The sequence below is a fragment of the Canis aureus genome, chromosome 20 (assembly GCF_053574225.1).
Source record: "Canis aureus isolate CA01 chromosome 20, VMU_Caureus_v.1.0, whole genome shotgun sequence".
NCBI classification, from domain to species: domain Eukaryota; kingdom Metazoa; phylum Chordata; class Mammalia; order Carnivora; family Canidae; genus Canis; species Canis aureus.
This window is the reverse complement of record NC_135630.1, coordinates 46,592,843-46,613,770: the sequence shown is the minus strand read 5'-3', so window position 1 is coordinate 46,613,770 and position 20,928 is coordinate 46,592,843. Positions and strand designations below refer to the sequence as shown.

Below are 20,928 nucleotides of genomic sequence, written 5' to 3'. Positions count from 1 at the left end.
TTTCATCAGGGAAATAAATACCTACTAGGGATGTGAGCAGGTGACTTCAGAGCTACTTTGTACTTATAGCTTCTCATGTTAAAAAATGGAGAGGCTGGTGAAAGACAACATCTCTGAATCCACACTTAGTTAACACTCTGTTACTAAAGCATCCTGCCTTAGGTCACTCACCTCCTTTAATATTTATTTTTAATTTATTGCCAATTTTTAAAAATGTGCACATTCTACCTGCAGCAACCATGAAAGCTCCAAAGCTAATCTTATCCTAAAACATGAAAAGGAAATGAAAAATAACTCCTAGAATTATTATTCACTTATGTAAAAATGCAATCTTTGCTAGAAGTTTCACACTTTCCTCTCTAAACCAATGCCTATGGTATTATAAAACCCATTCTTCTGTTAAAATCTGAGGATATTTTAGAGAGTTGCCCTATACTGTCAATTTAACTTCTACATTCTAACCTGATCCTCCTTGTATTTTCACACTTAAAAAAGTATATTTAGAGGAGATGTTTATAGTTCCTTAAAATATTTATAACTATTTTTGAATCAGGTGCTAATTAATAAGACAGATTAAAAATAATAGAAAAAAAACCATGATGTCCTCTACCTTATTATTCTGGTTTTGAAGTCAGAACTAAAGTTAGAAATCACTCCAAGAATGATCTTTAATACAAAGAATAATGGGGTCTGATTACTTTTTCCTGTGAGATGAGCAATTATTAAAAATGATACCACAAGTTATTGATAAAAGTGTCATTCACTGTCTAGCCTGAAAACTTGATTTGGGATCTCAAGTGGTAGCATGCTCTCCCTTCTTGAAATTGCTATAAAAATATCACCACATGTCCTTCCCACATTTAAGAGACATTTACATCTGTGGAAGTAGTTCCCAAGCCAGGCACAGTAACCCGCCCCACATATACCCAGGAACTGACAGTAACCCGCCCCACATATACCCATTCTCCTCTGGACATGTCCCCAATTCATAGCTTATTTTGGTCATCCTGAATTAAACAGAAGAAGTAACTCCACTTTCTTTCCCAGCAAGCTTTCCACTTCCTCCTCTCATATCAAAAATAAAACAAAAATAATAAAGACTCTCTCTGTCTTTATTGCTCAGTCACTGTTAAAACCTATATATTTGTCTTCTCTGAATCTTCTGAAATGATTTATTTTTTTCTTGTTGTCATCTATGGAAATAAATATGACAGAGACTAAACGTGAGCTATAAGGTTAAGTGACTCTGACTTTCTCCATATGAAGAATAAAAAGGTCAGTTATCCTGAGATACTCTCTTCCTTTCTTAAAATGCAAGGATACTTGGCATCAGAAAGAAGAGCATGACCGGCTGTTTCAACATTTTATCAACAGGCCATAATCACTTCTTTATTTCAAAATGTATGTTTTTTGTTGTTGTTGTTGTTGTTGTATCTCCCTCTTTAAGAATAGAGATAAATCAAAACTCATTTTGATAGTGGATTATTTTGCCCTTTTTTTTTTTTTTTTTTCTAACAAAGACCTTTCTTTAAAGAGATCTTTTGGATGCAAAGAAAACACTGATTCCACCAAAACTACTGTGTAAGAAGACTGTGCCTCTCACAGGACAAAAACCAATTAAAGAAGAACAAAAAGATCTGATAGAGAAAAGAGTTCTGCCTCCGTTGGTCCACATAAACAGTGTTAGGTGAAAACAAACCAGAGAATTCAGGCACTTAATGGAAGTCAAGGATATCTTAGGACAACTTTAACCTGCAATACCCACCCTGCATCTGGTGGAGGGCTATCTACATCCAGTCCCTAACTATGACAGGGAATTCGCACAAGCTTACGAGTAAGAAGAAAGTACCATCCAAAAGAAACACACTGGCGAGGCCATTAGCCAGTTCTAAAATATTCCCTGTGAATAGCACACTAAGAATCAGAGTGTATCAGTCTACAGACAGATTCAGTCCTCTTCTAGGAATGGCAGCACCTTTATCTTTTTTTGTTACTCACATTGTACTCTTTTAAGAGCAGCTTCATCAAGGTGTTAGAATATGTAATCTCTTTTATGTTTTCATTTGCCATAAAAGCTGAGCTACCACACCTTCTTTATTCACATTAAGTACAGGAAGCTGGACTGAGAGAATCTGTGGCTCACCCTAAAGTATGGGGCAGCTAGGATATTGGAACCCCAAATGCCCACTTCCTTGGAGATGGTGTAGACATTTAACTCCAGTTGTAATTCTACTTGCCCTTCTATTTTCCTTTTTTTTTAAAATGAGAGTATTATATAAATATATTCTTACTGTAAATCTATTAACCAGGTCACCAAGGCAAAGAATGGTATAAAACAAGGAGTATTACTGTTTTGAGTAATATAATGGCCTAAAAATCATAAAAGATCTTTCAAATGAAAAAAACAAAAAATTAGATAAAATGTATATCTTCTAAGTGTATTGTTGGGCTGCCCCCAAATAAAACCCATGAAGCACAAGACAACATAAAAGCTTGGCATGCAAGGTAAGCAAAAAGACAAATTTATCCTGAGGGCTTCTACCAAACCTTGGAGACCCCAATTTCTATTGTCATGTCCATGGTTCTGCTATGGAGAATCTCATCAAAGGCTCCATACCACAAATGATGATGACAGAGGCTAGCCCTCAGTGTAAGAGTGAAGTAGAGATAAACATGCAAAGCAAAATGCCTTGACAAGGCCACTTGCATATCTAAAATCGAACACTGGATGGTGACGGGAGGGAAAATCTCTTGTGAGAATTTATAACTCCAAGCTAGCCTTTCCATGATTTTATGGTCTAAATTCATGCTTCCTCTGTGATTCAAAAACTCCTCAAAGAGAAATTTAAATTTAAAGTGTTTTTTAGATTGATAGGGCATCCATGGGACTGAAAAGTATAAAAGCCACCTGGCTAGCATGCTAAAGCAGGTGAAAGAAGGGAACTGAGCATCTCTTAATTCCTTATTTGGACTTTATTATCTTCCCGATTTGAGACTAGGCCTTTACCTCCATTCTCCTCAGCTGGTTGTCCAAAGTACACATTTCCTCTGGTTTTGTATCCCCAGAGAATAAACCTCTAGGCTCCCCCAAAATAGGAAGGGGGTGACACCACTGACTGATCTTTAATCAGACTTTCAAAAGCCTTGCTCATTCCACCCCTCCAACAACACACATACTTGCACACTTCCTTCCGTAGAATGTGGGAACTTTCTGGAGTTCTACATGACAAATCACCTTGTTTCTCTTCAGCCCCCACACCTTCTTTCCTGCCAAAACTTTGGCATAATTTCATTCTGCAAAGTTACTTTACCTTTTCTCCATTCACTTTCTAAACCACATATTATGATTGAGGTTACAGATGGCTCCTCGTTTACTTGAAGGTGAGTTTATTGTGCTGCTTGTTCTCTGGAATAGTTTTATAAAAGAAATCTAATTGGACATTATTTTTTTCTTATTGTTTCACATCTTCCTTGCTGGTTTTGAAGTAATTTTAGAGAAAAGATGAAGTAGAGATGTCTTTGCTTCACTATCTTAAAATAGTAAAAAAAAAAAAAAAAAAAAATGGAGACCCAGTCCACTACTTTAAAAGTATAAGTTTTCCAAAAGATAAACACTAGAAATCTTCTAATATTGGTGTCCAATTAGAGAAAATTCAAGTAGATTACCTGCCTAGTCTAAGGGACTGTGAAGTCTCCAGCTAGAATCCATTTAAATTGAAATCCAGGGCAGCCTGGGTGGCTCAGCAGTTTAGTGCCACCTTCAGCCCAGGGTGTGATCCTGGAGACCGAGGATAGAGTCCCACATTGGGCTCCCTGCATGGAGCCTGCTTCTCCCTCTGCCTGTGTCTCTGCCTCTCTCTCCCTCTGCGTCTCTCATGAATAAATAAATAAAATCTTTAAAAAATTTTTTTTTTAAAAACCAACCATTAGGCTATACTAGTATCAAAGTTTCAAGATCTAGGCCACCATACAGAGTAAAGTCATGCACCACACAAAGGTGCCATTTTTAAAGAAGTTAATTCCTAGAGATATTGCTGACCTAGATGTGTTATAACAATTTTTCAGTAGAAAGTAGTCTTATAATTACAAGATCATATTATTACAATAATTTTCTGATATATGGAAGTAAAATGTTTTAAGGAGGTGGTCCCTTCTCTTAATTTACATAGTCACTATCTAGCTTCACAGAAGTCCTGAATGAAATTAACTTGCCAATCAAATTCACATCTATAAATATTCTGAGAGGGACATCATTTCTGAGTGTAATTGTCATAAACTGAAGTGACCCAAAATTCCTATGTCAAAGTCCTAATCCCACATATTGCTATATTTGAAGATAATTAAGACCAAGAGAAACAGTTTGTTTTTAGGTGGTAAGGCCAGCAACACATTTTACCATCCTATCTTAGGGGTATATCGACTCTCCAGCCCTATTTCATAATTTAGTTCTGTGGGGATCTTGATTGTCTTTTCCTTCGATGAGATAGCATACTAGTCCATTACATTAATGACATCACTCTGAATGGATCAAGTGAGAAAGAAGTAGCAACTACTTTAGACATTTTGGTAAGAGGGTAAAAAATACATTTGAAAAAATTCAGAGGCCTTCTACCTCAGGGAAAATTTCTAGAAGTTCAGTGGTATAGGGCACATGAAGATATCCCTTCTATCAAAGATTATGATTTTGCATCTGGCCCCTCCTAGTGGGTCTTTTTCGATTTTGGAGGCAACATATTACTTATTCAAGTGTGTTAGACCATCTTATTTACTAAGAGATTCAAAACGCTGTTAATTTTAAGCAGGTCCCAGAATGAGAAAAACCTCTATAACAATTCAGGCTACTGCGCATACTGTTCTGCCTCTTGGGCCATATGATCCAGCAGATCCAATGCCACTCAAGTATCGGTAACAGACAGGAACACTGATTGCAGCCTTTAGAGGCTTCTATAAGTAACTGCAGGACAGGTCCTAGGATTTTGGAGCCAAGCCCTGCCATCTACTGCAGATAACCATTCTCCTTGAAAAACAGCTTCTGGTCTGATACTGTGCCTTAGTAGAGATTGAAGGCTTAATCATGGGCCACCAAATTATCATGCAACCCATATGCCTTCATAAACTGGATGTTACTTAATCCACCAAGCCACAACGTAAGTCATCATCAAATGGAAAATGGTATATAGATGATTTAGCCCACACAGGCCCTGATGGCATAAGTAAGTTTATATGAATAAGTGGGAAAATGTCCATGGTCTTCGCTTCTGCTTCAGCACCTGCTCTCTCCCAGTCTGTACCTATGGCCTCATGGAGAGTTCCCTACAATCAGTTGATGGAAGAAGAGAAGAATCCAGCCTAGTTTACTGATGGTTCTGCATAATATCTAGGCACAATCCCAAAATGGACAGCTATAGCACTATAGCCCCTTTCTGAGATAAAGAGAAATCTTCCTAGTGTATAGAATGTAAAGCAGTATATTTGGTTGTTCACTTTGCTTGGAAGGAGAAATGGCCAGATATGTGATTACACACAGATTCACGGCCTGAGGCCAATGGTTTTGCTCTATGGTCAGGGTCTTGGAAAGAACATGACTGGAAAGTTGGTGACAAGGAAATCTGTGGAAGGGTTATCTAAACAGACCTCTGTTTTTTGGGGGAAACAATGTGATCAAATTTGAGTTCCATGTGAATGCTCATCAAAGAGTGACTTCAGGAGAGGAATATATTAATAGTCAAATGGATAGGATGATCTGTTCTATGGATACTAGTCACCTTAGTCATCCCTCTTTATCCAGTTACTCCTGTCATCATCAAATGGATTCATGAACAAAGTAGTCATCATGACAGGAATGGAGGCTATTCACAGGCTCAGCAATACGGACTTCCACTCACCAGTGTCAACCTGACTATGGTAATCATTGAGTGCCCAATACGCCAGCAGCAGGAAGCAACACTAAGTCCTCAATATGGCACCACTCCCCAGAGTGGTGAGCTGGCTAAATGGTGGTTAGTTGATTACACTGTACCATTTCCATCATAGGATGGGTAATGTTTTATTCTTACTGAAATATATATTTATCCTGGATATGTATTTCCTTCCCTGCAGACAATACTTCTGCCAGAACTACCATCCATGAACTTACAGAATGCCTTGTCCATAGTCATGGTATACCACTCAGCATTGCTTCTGATACAGGAACTCACTTCACAACAAATAAAGTGCTGCAGTGGGCCCATCCTCGTGGAATTCACTAGCCTTACTATGTCTCCCACAATCCTGAAGCAGCTGGCTTGAAAGAGTGCTAGGAAGGTCTTGTAGACTCAATTACAATATCATTCAGGTGACAATACCTTGCAGGGCTGAGACAAAGTTTAACAGAAGGCTGTATAGGCTCTAAATCAGCGCCTGATTTTTGGTACCATTTCCCCCCTAGGCAGGATTTATAGGTCCAGGAATCAAGGGGAGGGAATGAATAGGAGTGGCATAACTCACTATAACCTCTGGTGACTCACTGGTAAAATGTTTGCTTCCTGTCTCCTGCAATCTTATGTTCTGCTGCCCTATAGGTCTTTGTTCCAAAGGAAGCAATGCTTCCACTAAGAGACAAGATTCTATTGACCTGGAAGTTAAGACTGCCACCTAGCCATGGTAAACTCCTCACAGCTTGAATCAACAGATAAAACAGGGAGTTCTTGTGCTGGCTGGGATAGATAACTGGTACTGACCAATAGGTAAAGACACTTAATTCTAAATACGCCTTTTAGAAAAAACTATAAAGCCAGCATAATGCAGTTAGTTCCAAAAGGTCTGATTTTGCTACAAAAATCCCTTTAACAACAAAGTGGTTAGATTTAAGAGTAAGACACTTCTTAACAAGCCTCATTTGATTGGTACCTGGATTATGAATGAAACAGAAAAGTAAGCAGTCTGATGAGTCTCTGCTTTTCAGAGATTTCAAGATGTCACATCTTGGCATTGATAATTAAAAGCACTTCTACTTTAATCCAGATGCCTACTTGCAATGTCTTCCAGGAGTTTAAATAATACCTTTCTATGTGTATTATAAGAAGGCATAGTAAGTACATATATAACAGTTATATTTAAGTCATGATTATTAAGATTACTCTATTTATTCAATTATCCTTAATTCATTTAATGAATATTAAAGGAGCACCTAAAAATGCAATGTATACTGTTGGGTCTAATCATAGATATAGTCTTCATTCCTTGGATCAAGTCCAACATATGTTTGGAATATAAGCATTGAAATATGCAAATGACTGAGAACAGACACCTGTTTCCATTGCATTAGTCCTTAGACACACAAGCTGGTTATGGTTAAAAAATGGTAAAAAGAAAATGGTGTAATATCAATATTACCTAACGCCAAAAACTCAAATACTGATAAATATAAATAATTTGATCCAATAATATCCTAATTATTCAAATATAAAATAAGCAATAGCTTATAAGAATAACATAATTTTAAGTTATATCGTAACAGAAAAACTGTTTCAAAATTCTCTTACCTCTTGTTTGTACCCCCTTTCCACAGGGTTCACTAGAGCCCATTATCCCCTGCCTGACAGACTCTGGAACCAAGATACAAGGGCTCCATTTCTGGGGCTTCCACCTGTGATTACAAAGAACAGCAGACTAAAAATTTTACCATGGCAAATGTACAAAAGAAATACACAAAATAAATGAATTTGAAATCCAAAAGCACAAAAACTGTAATTCAATAAAAACAGATTTAAAACCAATGTCATACGATGGATCCCTGGGATGCAGTTGGGAGGATAGTAGTCTACTCTACCCTAGATTGATGGTTAATGCAATATTTCTATTTTTTTAAATGTGGACATTTTCCATAAAAGCTATATTCTATAGAGCAAAGGGGCAGTAAAAATCTTTACAAGCAGAGATTAAATCTAGGTTTACCCTCCTCTGAGCTTAAAACTATCTAAAAAAGTAGGAGGAGGAGGAAGAGGAAGAAAAGGAAGAAAAAGAAAAATCCCTCTGTCCGACACATTGGTGCTTTAGAGAATCAAGGCTTGAACATCTGAAAGTTTGGGGTGCAAACCGTCACACTCGATCTGCTTCAAGACATTTTTGTAAGATGTTTTCTAAGACTTTAGGGTGACTCAGAAATTTCAAAAGTCATAAGGGAAGGCGGAGTTGAAGGGACCTATCTTATGTGATAGCTCGCCTCATGGAAGAGGAATGGATCCACTTCTGATGAATTGTCAATATTTCTCTTCCTCAAAGAAAATATTTTCTAAGGAAGTCTTGTGGATTTTCACTGTTTTCCTTCCTCAGGTATACAAAACTTCCTATTTTATGACCCACAGGACAGAGTGACTTGTATCCTTAAACCCATCCCTTGAGAATGTACCAGAAAACCCAAACCGTAAGTGTAACCACAGATTCTGCTCCTTCCTTAGTATATTTTCACACTTTTTCATATGAGCCAATACCTCTGATAGAAATGCTACTTCAAAAAAAATGAAACAGAAACATGAAGCAAAAATATTATTGACCAGTTTTGCAAATGAAATAATTGATATATATAGATCCCTAGAATTTTTTCATCTTGCAAAGCTGGTTAATTATATATGTAAAATCATTGACCTCACTCAAGTGGCCTCTATATTGGGACTAGTTGAGAAATTCTAGAGAAATTGAGAAACAGCTAAACATAAAAACTTATCATTTAAAGAAATCACCCCTTAATTTTAAATAACTGTAAATTTACTTTGTATATGCATAGATTCATTGAGTATAATTCCAAAATACAGAAATTGAAATGGCAAGGGGTTTTAGTCCAATTTTTCAATAGGATGAATCACTCATTCAGATATCTTAAGTTTACTGAGGCTTTCTACATCAAAATGAGACTATGGAGCTCAGTGTTGTTTAGTATGCTCCATAAACTGAAATAGAATGAATTTTAGTACTCTCATTAAACACAGTTTTGGAATGATAAACTTGGGCTCAGAGTGGTTAAGTGAAATGTATGATATTCCATAACTCAGCAGGCCAGTTTTCCCTCCTAAAACCCTGGATGTTCAGCTATAGACTCTTGGCCCCACCATCAATTCTATGTAAGGATACATCACCATACTGTCTTCCCTTTTGCTTATTAATTAAATGTGTTCAGAGATGCTCAAATTCACAGAAAAATTTCTACAGACATTTTGATTCTGTTTTAACTTGTGAAACATGTGAATATGTCACCTTAATGGAGTCAAAAAGAAGAATCAGAAGATAATGATAAAGGTCTTACCTACCTAACACATCAATGAGGAGGGATGCAAAAACTAAATTGGAACCATGGTGCTTAAAATTCAAGGGTGTTTTACTAAAAAGCAGAGAATCATGCTGATAACCTGTATGCATATTAAACTAGGCATCAAGAGAAATGATACAATGATACAATCCAGACACAGCAAAAGTGGTTTCTGGGGAAAATTGTAGGAGGTCAATGATGGAAACATGTTCAAACATGAGTGGCTAAAATGAAGTGCAACCAGAAAGTAAAGAGAGTGGACCATAGAAAGGAAAAAAAAAAATATCTCACTAATAACTTCTAGGATTTTTCTCTGATTATAATAGCCCTGGATTGATAAAAATGTCTAATAACATTTGATTTGGCTATTTCTTTCAATTGGCTACTTTCCCCAAGAGCTCTCTGATGGGCTCAGAAGTTTCAATATTTATATCTGATCCAAAAGGATGAATATTGACAGTGTTTCCACAGCACCCCTGTGGTTAATGAAGGAAAACTGGTGGTCTGGGCATGTTCGCAGTGTTTATATGTCCTCTTTAAACTGGCTGTTAGATACATACAATGAGAATAAAAGATAATAAAATTGATGGTAATTTAGACTCTTCAGTGACACTCCATTTAATGTGAGGAGTCTTCTTTAAAAAAAATAAAAAAGAGAGAGAGCGAGAAGGAGAGAAAAGGAAAAAGAAAAATAACTTTGTTTTCCTGAACAAATTAGCCCTTGAATTTTATAGCTTTAAGATAATAGTTTCTCAAATAATCAGGAGAAACACTAGGCATTTTTGCTACGGCATTTTTAAGTGTGCTGATTACTATGTGAGTTTTAAGACAATTTTTTTTGTTGTTGTTTTGTTTTTTGTTTTTTCTTTATTTATAAATCAGTAAAACTCAGCAGTGAGTGAATTCAATCCAGATGTACTTTAAAGCAATGCTTCAATCCAACATTAAAAGAATGGACATTAATGACTAATCACACAGATCTCAGGCATTGCTTTTATAAATAATAATAACCAACTTGTCAAGAGGGAAGATATACGTAACATATATATTTTAAAAGTCATTTTCTTTTTTTTTAAATTTTATCCACAGGTCAAACTTTTTTTTTTCTAAGTACATGTTTTTTTTTGTTTTTGTTTTTGTTTTTTTTAAATGTACACATGACAAAAATTAAGAACCAATTTTTTTGGAATAAAAGTAAATAATTATTTTAAAAGTACATATTTGTTCTTAGTTCTTGATTAAAGGCTTTAAGATGAAACCAATAGAATAAGGTAAATTATATGTGTTTGTTTTCCAGGTAAAGACTTTATGCTGAATCTCTTTGGATCCTAATCCTTAAAATTGATTGCCTCGGTGCCAGAACTCCAGCAGTTCACTTAAAATCAAAACAAATTTCTTTCTTTTTTTTTTCTGTTAATTAAGCTTTCATATTCTTTACTCCCTCAAAATATATTCAAAATAAGAGGGGAAAATATTGAGGTATTAAAGATAAACATTATCTCATCTTACCTCTCACTAAAAATCATAAACTACACAAAGAAAATAGGTCATGATTTATACAAAAAAAATAAAAATAATTAGTTTAAAAGGTAACTAAGGGGCACCTGGGTGGCTCAGAGGTTGAGTGAGTGCCTTCAGTTCAGGGCATAGTCCTGGAGTCCAGAGTCCAGGGACTGGGTCCCACATTGGGCTCCCTGCAGGGAGCCTACTTCTCCCTCTGCCTGTGTGTCTGCCTCTCTCTGTGTGTCTCTCATGAGTAAATAAATAAAATCTTTTAAAATTTTTAAAAATAAAAGGTAACTAATTACCGATACATGGGGCACAGTGAAATATCTTCACACTCTCGCTCTTCAAATAAAGTATCTGGGCATTCTTGACCTCCGTTGGCTGCTTCCTGGATGATAATCCTGTATCGGGACTGTTTTACTGTGGCATTTCCTAAAGTAAAGGAAAAATACAATTATAGTGCACTTCTGTGTGGATGCAGGGGGAAATCCAGGGTTAGTCACAGGAAGGAAGGAAGGAAGGAAGGAAGGAAGGAAGGAAGGAAGGAAGGAAGGAAGGAAGGAAGGAAGGAAACAAACAAACGAATGAAGAATATGTGTTAAGGCTACTTAGGGAACAAAAATAACAAGCAAAGACCAGGAGTTAATACTTCATATTATACTCAATCTTACTCCCATGAGATAGTTAACACTTAATAATTGTGATTTCAAAATTTGTTGTAATATGCAAAGATTGTCTTATTATGCTTTAAATTAATCAGAATTTATAGAGTTACATAGCATAATCTGAGGAACCCCAGAAATCCTCTTTGATCTCAAAACAATAGCTCAAGGGCTTAGAGTTTTACTAGGAAGAATTCCTTCCCTCCAGCAAGGCCCTTCCCTCTTTGGGTGACTCTTTACAGTGCAACTACTCATTAAAATTAAGACATTAGGAATTTATTTATTTATGGATATTGGTTTCTTATACTTCTTATTCCTCATAACCTGAGACCATATTATATAGTTGAATTTAGGGAAAAGGCATGAAAATTATAACAGAACAAAATATTGTCTACTTTCTGGTTCGGCTGAAAAGGAGAAGCATTAATAGGCACCTCAATAAAGATAGCCAATGTTCAGTTTAATGTGCTGGGGCACTCATCTCATAATCTTTGGATACCTTCTGAATCAATAACAACAATAAAAGCCAATCACAGTTACAACTATTTCAATTACCATGTGGAACTTTGCACTAGATATAAATACACAAATTCTTGAACTTAAAATTAAAAAGAAAGAGAAGGAGACACACAGAAATACAATAAGTTTAAGACATCAATAGAGCAAGAAGACATCAACAGTGTGCAGTGTTATGAGAATATAGAAGAAAGAGTAATCATCTTTGTTTCTGGAAACCAGACAGTTCCTGGAGGAGGCAGATTTTATTCTGGGACTTGAAATCTTAATTGAAAAAAAAAAAAAAGGCTGAAGTCATTTTGGGCCAAGGAAAGTTTGAGAAAAAGCTCTGCTGAGACATAAATGAGTGCATAGAATTCACAGGGAAAGACATGTAGCTGCATTCAGATGAAAACTGTGTGCGGGATCCCTGGGTGGCGCAGCGGTTTAGCGCCTGCCTTTGGCCCGGGGCGCGATCCTGGAGACCCGGGATCGAATCCCACATCGGGCTCCCGGTGCATGGAGCCTGCTTCTCCCTCTGCCTATGTCTCTGCCTCTCTCTCTCTCTCTGTGTGACTATCATAAATAAATAAAAATTAAAAAAAAAAAAAAGTTTAAAAAAAAAAAAAGAAAACTGTGTGCATTTGACTTCTGAGTATGTACAAGCTGGGGGAGGGTTACAAAGAATGAAGAGAAGGGGTGATGTAGGAGAAAATAGAATTAATTGGTAGGTTTGGGACAGATAAGGGACTTAAACATATTAAGAGGAAACTTCAACTTCTAGAAAACCAGTAAACTAAGTGGAGTGTGACAAAAGGAAAAAAAAAAAAAAAGACTTTTCATTAAAATTATATATTCACATGTTTTGTTTTTAAATCATTAGTACAAAGACTTACAGTGAGAAACAATTGACCCACAACCCATTCCCTGCCCTCCTTCCAGAACAACTCAAAATCTATATGGTTCTTCTGTGGTTATCTCCAAATCTATACATAATAAGCTTATGCCATTGCTTCTTGATTCATTAATTTTAGACATCATTTATTGACTTTCTGCTATAATTGATGGTACTTTACTTTGCACCACCTTTCAATTGTCTATAATTGTATCACCATTTTTATGCCTCTAAGGGTTATTTTAAAGACTTTAAATAGCTCATTTTTTTCCCCAGTCCCACTCCTCACTCCTGCCCTCTGTCAGACCAGCCACCACCATCCTAAAGAGTCTTTATGGGTAGATGAGCTTCCTCTTCTCTTGCCACCCACATTCCTGATAAGTTAGGTCATGGCTTCCTGTGCTGCGTCACCACTTTCTCTGCTCTTTAGTCTTGTCTATTAAGTTTTTCATAAATGAGTTTAGATCTTTCATCCACTGATGGTCCTATTTTTTTTTTAACAAGGAGTTTTACAATTTACTTTCACAATTCATTTCCATTATTTTAATGAGATTATGGGAAGAAGAGGAAACCAAATACTTATATATTTCATGAGCTTGAACTCTAAGTTAAGCAGATGTTTCTTTTCCATTTACTTATAGATCTATCCCCCTGCTTTTTAAAAATCTGCTGTCTATTCAGGTAACTGTTCATGGAAGGACTGTATCAGTGACTCCCTTGTCCATTGGCTTCTGGTTGGGTTTGGCCAATAAAAGGATAAGACAAACAATATAAGGATATAAGATAAGAAGAGAGAAAGATAAGGGAATTTATTCCACCAGATTTCATCTAGATCACCTCGGTTTGTTCTCTACCTCAACCAAAAGCCATGGCTTCTATGGAGTGGGCCTCTCCTGCAGCTATAGTCCTACTATTTGTTCTCACTTCTATCAAATTTCAGATTCCTAAATATCACTAGTCCAGGTACTGAACCACCCATTAGTAGCTTAAGTAACACTTCCCAGTCTTTTGTAAGTAACTCCTTCATTAAAATTTCCCCAGTTGTCTCATTTGAATGGACCACCTGTTTCCTGCCAGGACATGCTAATAAAATCAAAGGAGATATATATATGATAGGGAAGAATTGTATAATTGGCCCTTTTCTAAAAGTACTTAAGGTCCTGTGAGAAGTATAAAATAGAAAGTTAAAAAGGAAAAAAAAAAAGTATAATTAAGACAGTTATGGTAAAAAGCTGAGAATTTTCCCTCTAAGTTCAGAAACAAGTCAAAAATGCTCACTTGTCACTTTAATTCAACATAGCATTGGAAATTTTAGTCACAGAAATTAGGCAAGATAAAGAAATAAAAGCTTTCAAACTGAAAGGACAGCAGATGACATGATACCGCAAATAGAAAATCCTAAAGATTCCACCAAAAAACTATTAGAACTAATAAATGAATTCAGTACAGTTGCAGGACACAAAATTAACATGCAGCAATTAGTTGTGTTTTTATACACGAACAGCCAACTATCAGAAAGGAAAAAAAAAATTAAGAAAACAATCCCAGTTACAACTTCATCAAAAATAATAAAATACCTAGGAATAAAATTAGCCAGGGAGGTAGAAGATCTGTACTCTTAAAACTTTAAGACACTGATGAAAGAAATTGAATAAGGCAAAAAGAAATGGAAAGATACACCATGTTTATGGATTGGAATAATAATAATAATTGTTATTATTGTTAAAATGTCCATACTATCCAAAGCAATCTACAGATTCAGTGCCTTCAAAATATCAATGGTATTTTTCACAAATTAGAATAGAAGCCCTACAATTTGTATAGAACCACAAAAGATCCCAAATAGTCAAAGCAATCCTGAGAAAAAACAACAAAGTGAAAGAATCAAGCATACTCTCTGGTTTCAAACGACACTACAAAGCTACAGTAATCAAAACAGTATGGTACTGGCACAAAAACAGATATATAGATCAATGAAAAAGAAGAGAAATAAAATAGAAACAAAAAAATCCATACATATATGGTCAATGAATCTATGGCAAAACAGACAAGAATATACAATGAAGAAAAGACAGTCTCTTCAATAAATGGTGTCAGGAAAACTGGCTAGTTACATGAAAAAGAATGAAGTTGAACCATTGTCTTATACCATACACAAAAATAAGTTAAAATGGATTAATGACTTGAATATAACATATGAAACTAAAACTCCTAGAAGAAAAGACAGGCGGTGAGTTCTGTGACACTAGCCTTAGCAATATTTGTGGACCAGTCTGTTATGCAAGAGCAACAACAGCTAAAATAAACAAATGGAATTATATCAAACTAAAAAACTTGCACAGCAAAGAAAACTATCAGAAAAACAGAAAGACAACATATTGAATGAGAGAAGATATCTACAAATTATATACCTGATAAGAGGTTAATATCCAAAATATATAATGAACTTATACAACTTCATTAAAAAAAACAAAAAACAACAAAAAACAAACAAATAAACAAAAAAAAAAAAAAAAAACAAATGAAGCATGAGCAGTGGGCTTAAATAGATGTTTTTCCAAAGAAGACATACAGATGACCAACAGACACATGGAGCAATGTTTAACATCACTAATAATCAGGGAAGTACAAATCAAAGTCACAATGAGATATTACCTCACTCCTGTCAAATTGGCTATTATCAAAAACACAAAAAATATCAAAGGCAGGCGAGGGTGTGGAGAAAAGGGAACCCTTGTGCACTGCTGGGAATGAAAACATTCCCAGTTTGGGAGTATGGAGGCTCCTTTGAAAATTAAATATAGAACTACCATACAATCCAACAATCCTGCTTTGGGGTATTTATCTGGAAAAAAAATTAAAATATCAATTTAAAGAGATCTATGTACAACTGTGTTTGCTGAAGCATTATTTACAATAGCCAAGATATGGAAGCAAACTAAGTGTCCATCAAGAGATGAATGGATAAAGAAAATGTGGTATATATACATACAACAGAATATTATTGAGCCATAAAAAAGAAGAAGATCTTGCCATTTGCAACAACATGGAAGGAATTAGAGGGCATAATATTAAATGAAAGCCAGACAGACAAATATCATATGATTTCACTTATATGTGGAATCTAAAAAGCAAGACAAACAAACAAAATAAAACAGAAACAGACTTGTAGATACAAGAAACAACCTATTGGTTACCAAAGTGGGTGACGGGGTTGGGGGCGGTGGGCAGCAATGAAATTGGGAAAGGGGATTACAAGGTACAAACTTCCAGTTGTAAATAAATAAGTCATGGGGATGTACTTTTCAGCATCAGGAATACAATTAACAATATAGAAAAAAAAAGAACAATATAGTAAAAACTTTATATGGTGACAGATGGTAACTGGACATCATGGGAATCATCTCATGATGCTACAAATATTGAATCACTATTATGTACACCTAAACTAACAGGCTATTATATGTCAATTATACTTAATAAAGAAAATAAAAACAATTCTGTGTAATAATACAAAGCTATCTTCATTTGGGTGGGGTAGCTTTGTAAATAATTATTCCTTTAGGAATAAGTTTCTTCTCCCATTCTTAGTTAATTCCAGTTACACTGTAATTTGGAAATTATTGCTTACCTTTAGGATTTGTATGTAAGTGTGGGGTTTTGTGTATAATCGTGTGTGTTTCTGTGTGGATGTTGTCCAAGTGTTATTTTAGAATACCAGAAATAAAAACTGAAGAGAAAAGGAAAAATAAAATGGATACCTTTACCTCACACTCAGAGAGAACATTGATCAATGTTTCTCTCTTCACACTGCATGTGTGTGTGCACATGTGCACACATGCACACATACACACACACAGAAACACACACAATGAACACTCCCACACAGATGTTTTCTGCTTTATGATGTAATTCCAGGTCAAGTCATTCAGAATTTGGGAAACACAATTGCATTGATTATGATTAACTGCAGACATTCAGATGGGGGTTGAGAAAGATGGATTCTATGGGCAAAACAAACTTTTAGAATAGAGGCTAGATTTTTCCAGAAAGAAAACCAATTGACATTGTACAGAAATGAAGAAAAATGTATATATTTTCAAAGAGAGAAACAGAGACGAGGGACAAGCCTGACACAGGGAAACAACACCAGGATCTGAGAGAGATCTGCTAAAATTTTTTTTCTGTGTGATGTGTTTCTTTGTCCTTGAACTTTGGAATGGTCATATTTAGCATTCAGCTTTAAAGGATTTTTCCACTCTTTGTGATGTAAGTGCCTCAACATAACCAGACCTACAGCGCAGTCAGTCACACACAAGAGACATGATGTAGCTGGTGTCATGGAAACTTAAGGGAAGGCAATCTGGCTTGGGGTGGAATAGTTAATAGTCTTCTCATTCCACTTTTACTTCAGAGCCAGCCTAACGGGAGCAGTTTTGTACTAAGGAAGGAGTAATTCCAGAAACCAAGAGGTAATTAGCAAGAGGATGCCTCCGGTAGAGGCAACATCCAGATCTGAAGTCAGATGAGAGGAGATGAGTAAAAGGCTAGGTGGAAGCTGTCAGGAACTGATGTCAAACAGTCTCCCTTTCTGTTGAATATACAGGAAATGATTTCAGGGTAGTAGACGGAGAATGAAAGTCGCAGGCAGCCCGGGTGGCTCACTGGTTTAGCACCGCCTTCAGCCCAAGGTGGGATCCTGGAGACCCAGAATTGAGTCCCACATCGGGCTCCCTGCATGGAGCCTGCTTTTTCCCTCTGCCTGTGTCTCTGCCTCTCTCTCTCTCTCTCTCTCTCTCTCTCATGAATAAATAAATAAAATCTTTAAAAAAATTTAAAAAAGAAAGATAGTTGCTTTAGAGGTGGCAAATATTTGAATTACATATGTGTATAAAACACATTAGAATTTTCTAGGAATGATCGTCTTAGTCTGTATCAGATCTTCTGGGCATTTTGCAGATGCAATCTCATTTTATTATTATAACACTTTATGAGGCTGGGATTGCTACTACCATTTTCATTTCTTTAAAATTATCATTATTGTTCCCACTTTACAGATAAGAAAATGGAGAGTGGGAGTGTTAAATCATTTGCCCAAAGTCAGCTAGCTAGTTCTTGAGCCATTAAAACTATGTCATTAAAACTATGGCTAAACACACATCAAAGCCCATACTCTTTCCATAAGAGACTTTATGGTAAAGTCTTTAGAGAGGGATATTGATTCTTGGGAGGAGTTTGCACCATAATTCCTCTGTTATTCTCAAGGAACACCCCCTCCTTTTTAATCAATTCTTCAGTAGTACCCTGTTGGCAGAAGGTTTCAAGTGCCAATAAACACAGAGCTAGTGGGGCTTGGTGAGTGATGCTTCCAACATCATTAGGCCTATGAAAAATAACAATAAATTAAAGTTCCTGTTTGCAAACATAAATAACTGTTCAAGCATGATTACGGCTAATAAACAACTAGTCTAAACTCAATTTTGATTTATGTATATTTTATCATCACTTAGTCATCAGGCATAATTATACTTAAGTTATTAATTATAGTCAAAAGAAGTAACATTTATTGAAGATGGCAGCTTAAACATCAAGAGTCATATTTAATATCAGACATATACAAGTGAGTTATTTATAGATATATAAATAATAAGAGATATTTATAGATTCTCTGTGAAGGTCTATACCGGTGCTTCCCAGAAGGATGATAGCAAAAGTGGAAGAAATTTGTCTGTAAAGAGTAGCTCTGGGGCAGCCCGGGGGGCTCAATGGTTTAGTGCCACCTTCAGCTCAGGGTGTGATCCTGGAGACTTAAGATCGAGTACCACATTGGGCTCCCTGCATGGAGCCTGCTTCTCCCTCTGCCTGTGTCTCTGCCTCTCTCTCTCTCTCTCTCTCTCTCTCTCTGTCTCTTTCTCTGTGTCTCTGTCTCTCATGAATAAATAAACAAAATTAAAAAAAAAAAAAAAAGGAGTAGCTCTGGGTGATTCATGGCCACGCAAGCTGGGGCACATCATAATGAACTGGAGTCATGAGTGTTGGTCCCTGGTGTCAGGTGAGTCAATCAAAGACCTGGGGTGAAGAATTGACCCCCTAAGCTATCAATCAATTTGAAATATGAGAGTTGGGAAAGAGCAAGTGGAACATGGTAGAACACAGTAAATATTTGGACTAGCTAACAGGAGAGGTAGGGCTAGAGAAGAACACAGGAGGGGAAGTCCTCTAAAGGTGAGTGGGTGTGCAAAGTAGAGGCAGGATGACTGCGTATCAGCAGTGTGTATCATGATACGCATATTGAATATCAGCAGATTTCCAGTGCCAGCCTGCAGAAATCTGAAAAATAGACTAAAAAACAATTAGTGCCCTGGCTTTCCTTTTTTTTTTCTCAAATGTCTCCATTACTAATGGGTCTAATAGATCTTAGTGACTCATTCTGCTTCATGGCCCCAATATTCTTCCAGGATTATTGCCTTAAAACTCTTGGTTCTCACCTGGCGCTCCTTGCCTTCTACTCCATTTACATATCCAGTTTACTATCAAACAAACAGAACCAAAAATCTACTGATGATTCCTCTCTAATTAATCTTGAAGCAAAAGGATGGCACCAGTATTTGAAGATTCCTATCATATATGTAAATACTTCCTGAGGTTGAGTTATAACTCTGCTGCCTACTAGATTCTGGGCCAGCCCTTTAATATTGCTAAACCTCAGCCTCCTTGGCTATGAAACAGACCAAATAAAAACTTCTTTTTCATACAATTGTCAGTAGGATTCAATAAAATACTGCATGTGCATATTGGCTGATATAGGAAGTCTTGCCCAAAAAGATCTCATGAGAGAAGATGAGGAGAAAAAAAAAAACAAAAACATAGAAGATGAAGCCCATTTCATGATTGGATTGTTTCTTTGCTGTTGAGTCTAATAAAGAAACAAACAATCCAATCATGAAATGGGCAAAAGACATGAACAGACATTTCACCAAAGAAGGCATAGACATGGCCAATAAGCACATGACAAAATGCTCTGCATCACTGGCCATCAGGGAAATACAAATCAAACCACAATGAGATACCACCTCATACCCATGAGAATGGGGAAAATTAACAAGGCAGGAAACAACAAATGTTGGAGAGGATGTGGAGAAAGGGAACCCTCTTGCACTGTTGGTGGGAATGTGAACTGGTGCAGCCACTCTGGAAAACTGTGTGGAGGTTCCTCAAAGAATTAAAAAGAGAACTTCCCTACGTGCCAGCAATTGCACTGCTGGGGATTTACCCCAAAGATACAGATGCAGCGAAACGCCAGAACACCTGCACCCCGATGTTTATAGCAGCAATGTCCACCAGAGCCAAACTGTGGAAGGAGCCTCGGTGTCCATCGAAAGATGAATGGATAAAGAAGATGTGGTCTATGTATACAATGGAATATTACTCAGCCATTAGAAACGACAAATACCCACCATTTGCTTCGAGGTGGATGGAACTGAAGGGTATTATGCTGAGTGAAATAAGTCAATCAGCGAAGGACAAACACTATATGGTCTCATTCATTTGTGGAACATAAAAAAATGTGAAAGGGAATAAAGGCAAAAGGAGGGAAAATGAGTGGGAAAAATTAGAGAGGGAGACAGAACATGAGAGACTCCTAACTCTGGGAAACAAACAAGGGGTAGTGGAAGGGGAGGTGGGTGGGGGGTTGGGGTGACTGGGTGACAGGCACTGAGTGGGGCACTTGACAGGATGAGCACTGAGTGTTATGCTATATGTTGGCAAATTTAACTCCAATAAAAAATATACAAAAAAGAAAAAAGAAAAAGAGACCCTTCAAGAGTTGAGGCTTCTTCATAATAAAAGAAAAATGTGACAAACTGTGGTCTTCCATTCAGTGCTATGCCTCAGACCATGTTCAGAGCATCTAGGAGTAGACCACGAGTAGCTGAAAATCATCCCACATTCCTAGTAAACTAAATTATGATTGCAAGGCAATTTGTATCAACTACCTTCTTGTATCATTTGGAGAGGAACAGATAAAGTGATCAAATACCTTGTTTGCTCAAGGATGTCCTAGTTAATGCCTGTTATCCAGGCTT

The 20,928-nt window shown here is 36.5% G+C and overlaps 1 protein-coding gene across 1 annotated transcript in view; it reads right to left on the bottom strand.

The window, feature by feature from the left end:
• THSD7B (thrombospondin type 1 domain containing 7B) overlaps positions 1-20,928 on the bottom strand; it is a 726,789-nt gene that overhangs the window by 336,579 nt on the left and 369,282 nt on the right. The window contains exons 10-11 of the mRNA XM_077861538.1: positions 11,092-11,221; positions 7,524-7,627 (exon numbers count right to left, since the gene is read on the bottom strand). Coding sequence (XP_077717664.1) covers positions 7,524-7,627; positions 11,092-11,221 — 234 coding nt within the window. The remainder of the gene's footprint in view (positions 1-7,523; positions 7,628-11,091; positions 11,222-20,928) is intronic.